Below are 15,288 nucleotides of genomic sequence, written 5' to 3'. Positions count from 1 at the left end.
GGGTCTTTGATTGGGAAATTGGGATTGACATATATACACTACTATGTCTAAAAGAGCTAACTAATGAGAACCTCCTGTATAGCACAGGGAACTCTACTCAGTGCTCTGTGGTGACCTAAATGGGAAGGACATCCAAAAAAAGAGGGGATCTATGTTTATGTATACGTGATTCACTTTGCTGCACAATAGAAACCAACACAACATTGTAAAGCAACTATACTCCAATAAAAATTAATAAAAAAAAGAAAAGAAAAGTCTCTGGCCTCAGCTGATCCCAGAAGGAGTCCCAGAAGCACTAGGTGAGTCTTCCCTGAGGTTACCCCCTAACCGGGAGGGGCATGGGTTTGGAATCAGCAGATGTGGTCACTTCTAACTTGCTTTTTCCAACGCGAGTCACCTCTGAAAGAATTTTAAAAGGTTTATTCGCAGAGCCAGCCTAAGAGGCTTAGGATGATTTCTGGGGTCCCTATAGTATTCACTCACTTGTTAGTTAATTGGTTTTAAGTTCCTATAACAAGAAACAAAGCTTTAAGGTATTTTAAAACTGCAGGACTAGCCTAGAATATCTTGACAAGAACATATTCCCCCCAAATATCACTAGTCAGTCACCCACAGGAAAAATGACTACTAACAGATTCCTTCTCTTTTATAGTAAAAGGAGGAGTGGGGGACAGGGGTGAGGAAGAGGAGGGAGAGGGAGGATGAAGGTCGACCTAAGATGAAAGAAGTCTCCACCAAGCAATTGCAGGGGCAATCTAAGAAAAGGAGAGGAAAGATTAACTTCCAAGAATTCACAAGTCTGCAAAGGATCAGCCTATTGACCTTGAAGGTCCAGAAACATCAGCAAGGCACAGGATATTTTTATCATGTGTAGCTGGGAATAGCCAAAGATCCCATCTGCATGATTTATGAAGGTGGTAACAAAACCCAAACTCAGTACTTTGTTACAGAATGCTGCTTCATTTGCCAAAGGTAGTTTAAGTTGCACAATATAAAATGTGTGTATGGAAGTACAAAAATTGGTGGGTATACATTTATCATTTCAGTTAACTGATGCAAAGGTAAAGCAAAACTGTGGGGAATTTCAAATTTGGAAAAGCAACCTATACTGGCTTTTACATTCATTTTTATTAATTTTTAAAATTTTTATTTATTTGTTTATTTTTATTTATTTATTTTTGGCTGAGTTAGGTCTTTGTTGCTGCAGGCGGGCTTTCTCTAGTTGCGGTGAGCAGGGGTTACTCTTCCTTGCCGTGTGTGGGCTTCTCATTGCAGTGGCTTCTCTTGTTGCGGAGCACGGGCTCTCGGTGAACGGGTTTCAGTAGTTGTGGCACGCGGGCTCAGTAGTTGTGGCTCGCGGGCTCTAAAGTGCAGGCTCAGTATTTGTTGCGCACGGGCTTAGTTGCTCCACGGCATGTGGGATCTTCCTAGACCAGGGATCGAACCTGTGTCCCCTGCATTGGCAGGCAGATTCTTAACCACTGCACCACCAGGGAAGTCCCTTGCATTCATTTTTAAACTAGCATGTATTTGGGGAAACAAAAACTCCTTTGGCTTCTGAATTATATTCTTGGACTTGAAAACAGAATGCTTATAACCACAAATTCTAAGTCCCACAAATTCTAAGTCTTCCAAACATAAAAAGATGAGCCCCAAGGATGTGAAGTCTCAGGGTTTGTCAATAAAGTTTCTGGATATGAACAACTTTATATGTTGAGAATGACAATCACAGTTTGAATCTACTAAGCCAGCTGGTATTTTTAGCAACAAGAAGCCTGCTCAAAGGACAACTAGAAATACTCGGTAGTCGCCCATGTCTAAGGAGAGAGCCATCTTAGAGTCAGCATGACAGCATTCAAAGAAAGAGAAGTTAGCTGCCTCTTGGATTTGGTACCTGGTGCTCCAATTTCTCAGTATGCATGCAAGATCTTCTGGAGGGTATTTCCTGTTAGGGATAAATCACCACATGTCCACTTGAGTCATGGACTCAATCATAGAAACTAACCTTAAAGGCTAGTTTTAGAAGAATTTGGGGTGGGGATAGGGGAGCAAGTTTTCAGGAAAGTTAAAAATAGGAAAAGTAAAAGCAACACTGGCTTTAGAGGACTTAGGACTAAGAAACTTGGTAGTTGAGAAGTTTGAGAAGTGCAACACAAACAGGCATATTGGCTTTGGCTCAAAATTAATCTAGAATAGGAACCAGAGGGTTGTATAGACCATTAGCAGAGTAACTGTAAGCATATATAAAGTCTTCCTTCTGCTAAGGTGAAAAGCAGTTTAAGCACAGTTCAAATGAAATTTATTGGGATAAAAGAAGAAATCATTTTCACATTCTTGTCCTGTGACAAGAATTAATCACCCATTCATTCATAAAAATGACTCCATAAAAGCTGAACTCAAGCCCAGTTGCAAACTATTAAATCAGGTGTAGCTTTAGCTCTGTGTTTGTATGTAAGCAACTTACATTGTCTCTATGGGTCATGCAATGGGGCAGCTCCAAGACTGGGAGCCTGTTTACAATCCCTCCTCCTACTATTTCAGGCACGCTTCTATATTTACCAAATTCAGCCTTTACAAATTTCTACTCACAAATAGTAAGATTCAATCACTTCTCCAGACAAGTGACCTAGGCTGTATATATGAAGGAAGAGAATTCTTTAGTAATAAAATTATCAAACACTAATTAACCCCCTCTGCCCTATGAAAGCCTCATTTCTGATGCATGGAACTAAGAAAAGAGTAAATTTCAATGAACTGTTCAGGAGACTCAGCTACAGGTGGTTGGATTTTTAATGGTGCTATCTGCAGCACCTTACATTTCAATCTTAAGACAACCAAAAATGTTAGTAGGCATGCTTTTTGCCAAACCAAGATGCTACAGCAATGTAAATCCAAACTATAAGAAACTTGGATTTCGGGGGCTGTGGCTAACATCACTGCAGATTCTAGAAAGGATCCCCCATTGGTGATTGAAAGACATCTTGGTTCATCCCAGTATCTCATTCCCAGATGATCTTACATGGGGTGTGGACAAGCAATGTCAGTGCATGAAGTGGAGCGTGCATGGAAGACAGCAGGCAGTGACGGGCCTCTTGTGCAATTGGAGTGGGCGCGTGCCCTCTAGACAGCCAAGCTACTGCTCTAACATGCTGCTGATATTCAGGCCCAAGAGTTCCAGATCATCTGATTTTTCAAAACCTTTCAAGGAATCCAGACTTTTGTGTGGAACTGCTGTATTTTTTTTCTAACGTTGGCATCATTAAAGCACCAACACCTTACGTGGGCCAAACTAAACCCATTTACCTGGGCAGCAATTAGTCTCCGGGTCGCCAATCTGAAAACTCAGACCTCGTCCAAATTTATCGTTTTTAAGAGAAAGAAACCAATGACAGTGATGCTGCCTCTGCTCAAGGTGAGACTCCAGGTCTCTGGACTCCAGGCCAGGTCTCAGGACTCCAGACCAGGTCTCTGGACTCCAGGCCAGGTCTCAGGACTCCAGGCCAGGTCTCAGGCAGCTGCTAGCATGTTTCCCCTAAATGTACACAATATAATTTCTTCTTTTTTTTTTTTTTTTTTTTGCGGTACGTGGGCCTCTCACTCTTGTGGCCTCTCCCGTTGCGGAGCACAGGCTCCGGACACGCAGGCTCAGCGGCCATGGCTCACGGGCCCAGCCGCTCCGCGGCATGTGGGATCTTCCCGGACCGGGGCACGAACCCGTGTCCCCTGCCTCGGCAGGCGGACTCTCAACCACTGCGCCACCAGGGAAGCCCCACAATATAATTTCTTAATGCTTAGCTCTGCAAGTCTTCAGGGATACAGTCTAATAAATGGCTTATTGAGTCATCTCAGTATAATAATCTGCTATGCCACTTGACCAACCTACATTTTGGAAGCTAATCAGAAATGTTTTTCCTTTTATAAGATAGTCTAGCCCTGTGATTGTTGAGGTGGTATCAAAAAAAGGTAGCAAAATATGTGTGATTTCGCTTTCTAACTTTAGGAAATTAACCCATTTTAATACACAGGCCTTCTCACTCCTGGTGTCTGAATGGCACGCAGCAAAGTGGAGAGCCTCTCTTTGCTGAGATGCAGCAGAATGAGATGGCCATGCTGTGTGTCAGGGTTCGCCTTGTTTCTGAGAGATCGGAATCTTTATTGAAAGAGCTCCCTTTTTTGATTTCCGGATCAGGCCCTGAGCAGTTGATAAGGGAGAATTACTTGGCCGTTATCAGAAGTAGTTGTATTTCCACAAAGAGCTGGTACTAAACAACAGTTTATCTCTACGACAAGACTGATAGAATTCACACAGATTATAATTCAATCAGACACCTGAAACAGCACATATATTGGTTGGTGGCCTATGTGCAAACCTCTGTCCTCCAGCCACTGCAAAAGAAATACCTGGGGAATAGCTCCTGTCACCTGAAAACTGGGAATAAATGTTAGAGTGCTGCTCTTGGTTGCTACAGGCTCCGTCTCTATACAATCCATAATAATATTTTTATATAAATGTAATCCTAACAGAATGCCATTAGCCCAAAGAGTCAACTATCTGTGACCTTTGCAATTATTTGCTAAAACACTCCCAAAAGGTTTAATGTACTTTTCAAAGTATATTTCTTATACTTAAGAAATACTGTCTTCGTAGCAGCTAGCAGGTCTTGCTGTCCTCTTTGGAAGCTGGGGAAACTGACAAATGAAGATGAACGGTGAACTCAAAATAAATTTGTGTAAACGCAAAGCTTTAGTCCTATTTGGAACACCAACCTCTGAAACTATTTTCCCAACTATTGGAACTATTTTTCACAACAAAAAGGAGAAGAATGTAGGGTTCAGGGGCTTGATTCTAGCATGAGGCAGCTTGGGGTTAGCTAATATACTGGCTTCATCACTCACTAGTTGTGAATCCTTAAGCAAACTTCTTAACTGCTCTGAGGCTAATTTCCTCATCTGTAAAGTGGGGATAATGAGAATATCTAATTTGTAGAGGGATTGTGAAGATCTAATGAAATAATATGACAATGCAAAAAAATACAGTACTTGGCACATGGTAAGTAGGTGATAAATATTACTTGCCATTGTTATTAACACAGAATGGCCCAAATTTAGTGAGTCAGAGGTCTTGGAACAAGTACACACTATTATATTCTATAGCCAAGTTCCCATCAATATTGTGATCTGGTGTTAATTTACCAACTATTATGTTTCCGTTCTGCCTTTAATTTTCTAAGTTCCTCCTTAGTTTGCCATCAAATAGAAGAAGAACAACTAGAAAAAGAAATGATGCTCCTGTACCCATGAGGCATTTCATAGCTTTGTATTTTTATCCCCAGGGACACAGAAGCTAATGGACCATTTCTAGTGGGGACAGTCAGAAGAGTCCTCTGCATGGGCACAAATCTGACAAAAGGGAGGCTCTCTGTCTACCAAGAAGAATGTGGGGCATATAATTGCTGCATTTTGCCACCAGCATTTGATTGCAGGTGGGGAAAATGGAATGTGAAGGCAGAGTTCCTCCCGCCATGGCGCAGATTTGGAAGTGATCACTACTTGTAGATGCCCCTTTGTGAAAATCAGGAAGCGGATCAGCTTGCTCAAACAGTCTCCTCATTGGCCTTCCTGCTCCTCCTCTGGCCCCCATCTGGTCTAGTCTCAACCCAGCAACCAGAGGGACCCCTTCACTCTATGGGTCAGATTCCATCCCTTCATCTTCAAAACCCTCCAGTGGCCCCCAGCTCACTCAGAGTAAAACCTGACATCCTACCAATGTCCTGTAAGGCCCTGCCTGATCTGGCCCCAGGTCTCATTCCCACATCTTCCAGTCACACTGGCCTCATTGTTATTCCTGGAAAACACCGGGCCTGGAATGCCCTTCCTCGAGTTATCTACAATGGAGCTTCCCCTGGCCACTGCAGCACCTACCTGCAATCCTCATTCGTCTTTCCCTGCTCTTCCAGGCATTTATCCTCTTCCAGCATGCTGAGTAGCTTTCTGACTTATTATGTTTATTGTTTGTGGTCTGTAGCAAGAATGTAAGCTGCATGCAAGTAGGGGCTTTTATCACTTTTGTTCATTGATATATCATAAGTGTCCGTAAGAATGCCTTGCGTCTAGCAAGTGCTTGATATGTATTTGTTGGATGAATGAATGAATGGATGAATAAATGAACACATACTCATGCAGGCTCCTAGCTCCCAGCAACCACAGCCATCTCCATGGGAAGAGCAACTGGCCAGGGTGCGAAATGGTGGGCAGTGACTTGTTTCCAGAGCATAAAACCTCCTGTTTGTGCCATGCAGATGCAAACAGGCTTGCTTCTTTCTTCCAGTGCCAGTCTGAAAATGGACTGCAGATTTTGCTCATTAAAAAAAAAAAAAATTTAAAAACCCCAAAACTTCCAGTGTCTTTCGCAGAACTTCAGGCCAAGCTAAACTGTCACATTTCAAGACATCTGCATTCTTGTCCTGTGTCCATCCATTAATGAGCTCGGAGGCTCTGAGAAAGACAATTAGCTTCACTGGGATCCAGTAAAATAAATGACAACTAGTTTTCTTTCCAGCTTAAAAAAATCTCAGCATTAGGAAAAAGGCGAAAACAAGTCAAGCCCTGCTTGACCACTCCTCTCCTTCCTCAACCAATGATTTGTAATATATATACCCAAATTTTAATAGTTCAGCCTAATAAGAAAACTATCCTGTCTGGCCCATCTCACAAAAGGAATGATATTAATAGTTATGTGTGACTCATCTGGAAATAGTTGTACTACCTCAGGTGATAAGCCAGAGGTGATTCCAAAGCTGTATTAATGCTTTCTTTTAATCTGGAGCCATAGCTCTGACCAAACCAAAAAATGCTTCTGCAGACAGTATCAAGATAGCTATCATTCTCCTCTTGTCATCTGCTGCAGCTTGAAGCAAGGCAGGGGTCATTGCTAAAATGTTAGATTCCTGGCAGTATAAAAGTCCTTTGGGAACACGGAGCTATTTAAACTTGTGCCATCTCATCATATCCTGCTGAACATGCAGGCCACAGGGAAACCGAACCCTCACAAGTACCTGTAGCAATAGTAGTAGTAATAATACTCATCATCATCATCATAACAGCAACTAAGTTTGTACCAATAATATCACTTTCATAAACAAAACAACTATTTTGTCAGCATCAAATGCCCAGCCCCTTCCTAGTGTTGAGGAAGACACTGAGATGCAGAAGACACATTCCTTGTCCTCAGAGCCTGTCTATATGAGGAGCAAAGATAGCCCAATGGGAAGCAATTAAGAAAGACATGAAAAAAAGTCTCCAAAATTAAATTACTGAAATTACTACCCAGAAACAAATATCTTCAACATTATTGGCGTACATTATTCTAGACATCCCCGTCATGTTAATATATGTATATATATTGTTTCCTTTTTCTTTCTTTTTTTGACAAAAAAAGAAAATGTACTATATCTAATCATAGCCTCTAAAAAAGCTTTTAAAAACCCTTACTATAATTGCTCATGTTCATCCATTTGTAAACATAGATCTACATCATTTTAACTGGCTGAATATTGTCCCTTAATGGATTTACTTAAGTGATTCCCTATTAGTTAGCATCTACATATATTTTTATGTAGTTACCCAAATATTCATTTAGGATACATTCCTGTGTGTGAAAATACTGGGTCAAAAGTAAGGCATTTTCTTTGGGAGATTAAATATAGATATAGATATATCTCTCTCTCTGTGTGTGTGTGTGTGTGTGTGTGTGTGTGTTCCAACTGTCCTTGTGTAAAGTTGTACCAACATTCATTTCTACAAGCAGGGGGCGTGAATGTCCACTCTGAGTATATCATTAAAAATAATCTTTGCCAATCTCCTGGGTAAGAAGTGGTATCTAATTCTTGTTTTCTTTTGCATTTATATTGCCAGTAAGATTACACTTTAAAAACATCTTTATTGGTAATTGATATTTATTACTTTGTTAATTGCTGCCTTGTCTTAACTCAATCTTTCTATTAATCATTTCACATATTTTCTTATTGATTTATAAAAACTCTTCATCTCTAAAGGCTACCAAATTCCTTCTCATCATATATTTCTTAAATTAGCTATTTGCATTTTTTACTTTGATTATTTCATTTTTTTGTATTTTATATATTGTAAAGAACTTACATTCAATATTAGATCCTGAATCTTTAATGACGGACATCAAAAGTCTTTAAAACATACCTGAATTCAATACCAGCTTTCTCTAAAATATACCTGAATACAACTATAACCATAGATCTATACACATTTTAAATGTATTCAAATATTTTTTGAATTTTCATTTTTCACAGTAAAATCTTGTAAAAATTGTTATTAGTTTTTCGTTTCCTTTTTTTTTTTTTTTTTTTTTTTTTGCGGTACGCGGGCCTCTCACTGTTGTGGCCTCTCCCGTTGCGGAGCACAGGCTCCGGACATGCAGGCTCAGCGGCCATGGCTCATGGGCCCAGCCGCTCCACGGCATGAGGGATCTTCCAGGACTGGGGCACGAACCCGTGTCCCCTGCCTCGGCAGGCGGACTCTCAACCACTGCGCCACCAGGGAAGCCCAGTTTTTCGTTTCCTTTTGTCCTTTATTTTATATTCATTATTTTATCTTTTACAGAAAAATTGTCTATGGCCAATTAGTTGTGTGTTGAAACTGCTTGTGGTGAAACTACCTGCAGCAAAGATGTTTAAGCCAAAATACAGGACATGAGTTTACTTCTCTGTAAACCTTAGTTTTGTCATCCAAAAGAATGAAGATAATAATAATGTCTACCTCAAAGAGCTGGAATAAATGATAAGATTCATAAAAAGCAAACAGCATGGTACCTAAAGTATGATAAAAACTCAATAAAGGTAGTCATTAGTGGGAAAAAAAACAGAGAACCTAACAACTAGCTTTAGGGATGGTCCACATTAAGGGATAGAAGATAGAGAGTTATTCAAGGAAATGGAAGAAAACGTCGAAAACACAATTTATGGATATCATGGAGTAAAGGATTTCAAAGAACAACTGAACTTAGTAATGAGGATAGAGAAATGCACTATTCAGTCCTGGGTGTTTTCTATGTAAGAAAAGCAAATTTGGGCAGCACTACATACCCAAAGTTGGTCATCCATGCCTGGTGGGTTCTTTTTGATAAAAGCACCATAGTATGTAGCAATATTCCGGTGATGAGAATATTTCTTCAACATGTTAATTTCTTGTTTGATTTCTTCCTCTTCATCCTATATTAGAACAATAAATATTGTCATGAAAATCCAGTGTCTTTAGTAGGATTCTGTTTTTCATCACCATCTATATCAACTGTGCAATAATTTCTTTCTTAAGTTTTTTCTTCTGTGGTAACAAACAAGCATAATTACCAAATAACTTGACTTTCTTCCTTGACTACAAAGAAAAAATTTACAAGATAACACATTGGCAGTCCAAGGGGGTCTTCTGTTTGTACAGCAAACCAATATAGCAGGCAACCTGCTAGGAAAAAAAAAATTCCTCATCCTTTCACCTGGAAGAGATTAAGGTAGACAAGCTATTAAGATAAAACTCACTCTAGGCCTCTGGGTACTATGTCCATCAAGTACCTATCACTGATCATACCTGGTATAGGGAAGGTTAAGAAAAGTGAAAAGAAAAAAAATACAGGCTCTTCGATTTAAAATTTGTTAGGTTCATTTTCTTTGAAGTCTCCTTTTATTGAAGTCCCTGATGGAAGATGATGAAAGTCAGATGGGGAAGGGAGCAAGGGTAAGTTCCCTCCATCTGAGGATGTTCACAAAGCAGGAGTACCCATCTCACCTCCAGGAAAGTACACATGAAAAGAAAGGGGACATGTGGTAGTGCCACGAATGTGAAAAGAAAGAACCCTCCTACAGAGTAAGTTTCCTAATTCAGATTTCACTCATTCCCAGTTTCAATTTGGAGTCCACTAACTTGGACCTTTTTAAGAGAACCTGACATCACTGGTGAAGAGTGTGTGTCCTCCCATAATTTTTTTAAAAAATATTTATTTATTTATTTGGCTGTGCCAGGCCTTAGTTGCAGCACGCGGGATCTAGTTCCCTGATTAGGGATTGAACCCAGGTCCCCTGCACTGGGAGTGTGGAGTCTTAACCACTGGACCACCAGGGAAGTCCCTCATAATTTTACTTTGAAGTGTACACATCAATTGGACTTTTACATAGTATTTTATTCTTGAGGTTGGTGGAAAAAATTTCTAGCCCAGAAAACTGTTTTAGATGCAGCAGTAAGAATCTCTGCATGTAAGATGTTACATGGCCATTCCCTGAAAGACCATTCATGGCGTGTCCCTGTCTGTACCCTCACCTCCTCCAGCTACTTGGTCTCTACATTGCTGGGTCCTTCTGTGGTCTCCCATGAGTGTCTTCTTTCCCCTTCCTCTTCTTCACATCATTTCTACTCATTCTTCCTGACTGAGTTTAATGGACACTCTTGAGGGATGTTTTCCCTAATTCTCTCGGGTAATGTCAAGTCTCCCCACTATATCCTGTCCACCCCCAAACCTGCACACACATTTGTTGGTACTAGAACAGAGGTATGGGTCATACTGTGTCATAATTGCCCTTTTACTTGACTCCCTTCTCCATGGCTTGTAAGCTCCCTTCTGCCTTCAGATCTCAGTTCCAGGATCCCTTCCCCAGCAAAGTTCTCTGATCTGCCTGCCTGTGGTTCTAGCCCCAAGGATCGTCACGTGTCTCTTCCTTTGCAGCACCTACCAGAATGGCAATCCACATTTATCTATCTAAACATTTGATTGAAGCCTCTCTTCCCTGTCAATCCATAAAAGCTATCAACGCAGGGATCCTGCCTGCTTTTGCTCTTTATAAATAACATCCTAGCATCAAGCAAACTGCCTGTGAATAAATATGAATAAAAGAATGAATACCTACAAAAGTTCCAACCACTTACAGCAGCATTCTTTACAGCTTGAAAGGAACTGGTAAAAACAAGAGGAGGAGAGTGGTGAAACGCTGACATTTGCTGACCACACAAAAATAAGTTTTAGTAAAAAGCAATGGAGGTTTGCAAACCTAGAAGAATGCAGTATGTTACATATGACGTGGCTTAACTAAGTCAAAGACTAGGTAGTCTCAAAATAGAATGTATGCTTGGGATGCTAAGAAGCAGCACGTGGCCTTAACAAAGGAGGGGAGTAAAGGAGTGAGGGGCTGGGATGGGGGCAGGGGATGGCACATGCTGACCAAAGAAATCTTCCCTGCGGCTATCAGAAACTGCCTACGCCTTCATTGCAAGCCTTAGGAGAGAATGACCTTCACAGTCCTTCAACTTGTTGCAGGGTCCTGCAGCAGGCCTCCAAATGTCTGACGACTGTGCATGTTAGCTATTTTAAACCCACCACGCGGGGCCTGATAATCATGGATGAATATAGGATGTGAGCAGATGTACGTTAGGGAAGCCTAGATAAAAGCGGAGAAAACAAACCTGAGGGTTTCTGGGGCAGTCTGGCATCTGCTTTCGATTAAAGAGGCAAGCACATGAGACAGTAAAACACCCGTCATTTTCCAGCGGCCGCCGGACAGACTCAGCTTGGGTCATTCTTAGTGAGAAGCGGGGCTGGTTCTACAAGTATGTGCTGCCTGCCTCAGGTTCTCAAGGGAATGGTGGCTGATGCGGGAGAAAGAGCGGAGGAAAAAGTGCCTAAAAAAGCTCACCATATCATTAAGGAAACAAGAACTTATGAAACAGTTAAACAACAGTGTGATTTAGTATATAATTAAATCCAAAATAAATAGTACTGGAGACCAGAATGAAGTCAGCATGTTCTCCATGGCTTTGCAAAGGTAAACTGAGGCAACATGGTAATGAAGAAAGCATATGCGTTAAGTCAGGAAAATGAGGGGTGGCAGGTGGGGTGCATGTTCAGTTTGAGCTCCACTCCTTTCTGGCCGCATGATCTCAGGAAGGCAGCCTACCTTTTGGAGCCTAATTTTTCTCATCTATAAGGAGATACAGATTTTATAATAGTATCAATATTATTATATGTCCCAATCTTCTGTGAAAATTAAATGAAGTATGTGAAAGTTATAAAATATAATACAAACTAAACATTATTATTAATCTTCTCAACCAATAAATAAATAACAAAGGTAGGAGAGGGCAGGAATATAAGTAACTTGAGTTTTAGGTTTAAATTGTTTACACTCCAAACACAGTTATGGAACCACTGTGGATCATGGTTACGTAGCTCTAATATATAACCTTGATCTTGATCTTATATGGCCTTGTAAGTGAGCGTGAAATTTATCAGGCCTTCAGGGCTACTGTTTATCCAGATTTCAAGACTAGTGCAATGATGGTCCTAAGTTACTCAGTGAAACTGAAAGGGAGGCACTTATTATGACCATAAGAACACATTTAACCCCTTCATAAGCATAACCTCTTACAATACGGCTCATTGAAGGAGATGGGTTACGATGCTTTCAAAAGGACAAAACAACAACTGAGGTTAGAATTAGATTACAAAGTTATAAGAAGCTTATCTTCTATTTTGTAAATGGATTATTCTTATGTCCTGAGAATTGAGCACAGGGATCAAGCTCACTGGGAAACTAATGACCACTGGGTCATAGTGAAAAACAAAGTAATGGTACCAAATTGTCACAAATGTTAAAAGGGAGTAATTTTAATAAGCTAAGTCCAATACTCTAGGAATAACCATTATTTCAATCAGAAGACTTCAAAATCTTGTCCAGGGCTTCTCTGGTGGCGCAGTGGCTGAGGGTCCGCCTGCCGATGCAGGGGACGCGGGTTCGTGCCCCAGTACGGGAGGATCCCGTGTGCCGCGGAGCGGCTGGGCCCTTGAGCCGTGGCCACTGAGCCTGCGCGTCCGGAGCCTGTGCTCCGCGGCGGGAGAGGCCCGCGTACCACAAAAAAAAAAAAAAAAAAAAAAAATCTTGTCCAAGCTGACTTATTATGTAAAGTCAGGCACGGCCATTTAAACTCTCCGAATGCCAGATATTTTCCGCTGTAAATGGGAAAAAGAATACCTATCAAAGTCACCTCCTAAGGTTTAGAAATGATTAAGTGCTTATGTAAGCACAGCTTTATTATCAACATAAAGAAGATTGTTTTTTCTCAAGATGACGAGAATCTATTTATTGCTTACTATTTGTGGTAGACTAAAAGGAAAAATGGCCCGATATGTGGCAGCCTCCCACCTGAAGAGGTGGAGTCCATTTCCTCTGCTTGTCTCTGGGCTTGGCCATGTGATTTGCTTTGGCCAATGGGACATTAGGAAATGCGACTCAGCAGAGACTTGAAAAGTATTTGTGTGTAGGGGTGGACTTCTCTTACTGCTTGCAGAGAACACTTCTATATGAAAAACGAGAACCAGCCACCTGGAAGATGATAAAACAGGTGAAGAGACAGTGCTTTTCAAATGCAAGGAAACGGATGATCCCAGACAATGTTTTCAAGCCACCGACCACCTCTGATGACTATATGATGACCACAACCGTGGTCATAAAATATAGCCAAAGCCAACCTTACATAATGTTTTGTCCCAGAGGTTGTATGTGTATTATCTCATTTAATATTCAAAACAGCTCTAGGAAATACATGTTTTTAATGATCCCATTGAACAAATAAGGAAAATGAGTTTCAGAGAGTTTATTCCTATTTTAAATGTTAGAGCTAAGATCCAAAGCCAAGATTCGTCTGACTTCAAAGTCAGTGGTCTTAATTCTAAACTGAAAACTCCTAGACAGAAGAAAGGCAATTACCTACGGTGATAAAACCAAAGCCGCTAAATCATGAAAGAAGAGTTTAGGAGCACCTTAAGCCAGGGCTGAAGAGAAACCTGCCTTTCGTCCTCCAATTAAAGGAGCTTGTTAGCACACACTAATATTTGCTTATGAATGATTCCAGGGGATAATGGAGGGACTTTAAGTTGCATATTTATTACACAGGGGAATATACTTTAAGCACCTATAATATAGTAGGATTTAAAAATGGAATTAATGAGACACTTCATATTAGTGTGCTCTATAACAAAGGGTTTTGCCCAACGTTCAGCTCTCAACCCATGGTAGAGAAATAAACCTGTGTAATTCTTACAACAATCCAAGGCACTGGTCAGCTCGAGCTCTCAAGGAAGTATGAGGTGTACAGACTCATAAATGCGACTACACCCTGACGTTCGGACACTGGCTAGAACCACTTCTGTTCCTGCTCATCTGTCCTGCTCTCCACAGTGGTTGCTGGCATTAGGCAGGTTTTTGTGTTAACATGTCTACCATTTTCACCTTCGTCGCTGACTGAATGTGACAAAAAATTGAAGACAAGTTATTGTTAAAGAATCATAGACTATTAGAATTTGTAGGGATTACTAACATCTTCTAAAATGTGATTTTAAAAAAAATTTAATAATTTGTAGCACTAAAATCCCTTTCTCCAACAGAAATTTTATTCAGGATGCCAATATACAGCCTCAACAAAAACTAGACTTTTAAAATCAGTAAACATTTATTTTTATAAATTAAACTATTATATGTAGTACACACAGCTATATTTAAAATGGATAACCAACAAGGACCTACTGTAGGGCACAGGGAACTCTACTCAATATTATGTAACAACCTAAATGGGAAAAGAATTTGAAAACGAATAGATACGTGTATATTTATAACTGTATCACTTTGCTGTACACTCAAAACTAACACAACATTGTTAATCAACTATACTCCAATATAAAATAAATAGTTAAAAAAAAAGAAACAGGGCTTCCCTGGTGGCGCAGTGGTTGAGAGTCCGCCTGTCGATGCAGGGGACGCGGGTTCGTGCCCCGGTCCAGGAAGATCCCACATGCCGCGGAGCGGCTGGGCCCGTGAGCCATGGCCGCTGAGCCTGCGCGTTCGGAGCCTGTGCTCCGCAACGGGAGAGGCCACAACAATGAGAGGCCCACATACCGCAAAAAAAAAAAAAAGAAAAGAAACAAAGGATGACTAAACTCTTAAAAAAATTAAACTATGTAATATCTAGATATAAAGTTAATCAATGACAACAAAGGGGCTATTTTAGTGAAGACAAATTTAGAATTTTTGAAAGAAAAAGTCACATATCAAATTCAATATCTTATTAATTTTCAGTTTTGTTTTGGTTCCAAAGGATAGAGAAAATCTACATTTCCTCAGATAGGTAATTGTAAGTGGTAACAATTACTCTTAAAAAGCATGCCTTAAAATTTCAGTGGAAAATTCATACTGAATGACATTCTGCACACGAATGGAGTAA

General features: G+C 40.5%; 1 protein-coding gene across 5 annotated transcripts in view; it reads right to left on the bottom strand.

The window, feature by feature from the left end:
* TNIK (TRAF2 and NCK interacting kinase) overlaps positions 1-15,288 on the bottom strand; it is a 418,711-nt gene that overhangs the window by 140,140 nt on the left and 263,283 nt on the right. For all 5 annotated transcript variants that reach the window (XM_082624735.1, XM_082624739.1, XM_082624737.1 and 2 more), the window contains exon 4: positions 9,117-9,242. In XM_082624735.1, coding sequence (XP_082480861.1) covers positions 9,117-9,242 — 126 coding nt within the window. The remainder of the gene's footprint in view (positions 1-9,116; positions 9,243-15,288) is intronic.

This window comes from Mesoplodon mirus (genome assembly GCF_964341445.2).
Source record: "Mesoplodon mirus genome assembly, chromosome: 6".
Taxonomy (NCBI): domain Eukaryota; kingdom Metazoa; phylum Chordata; class Mammalia; order Artiodactyla; family Ziphiidae; genus Mesoplodon; species Mesoplodon mirus.
This window is presented reverse-complemented; position numbering and strand designations above follow the sequence as displayed.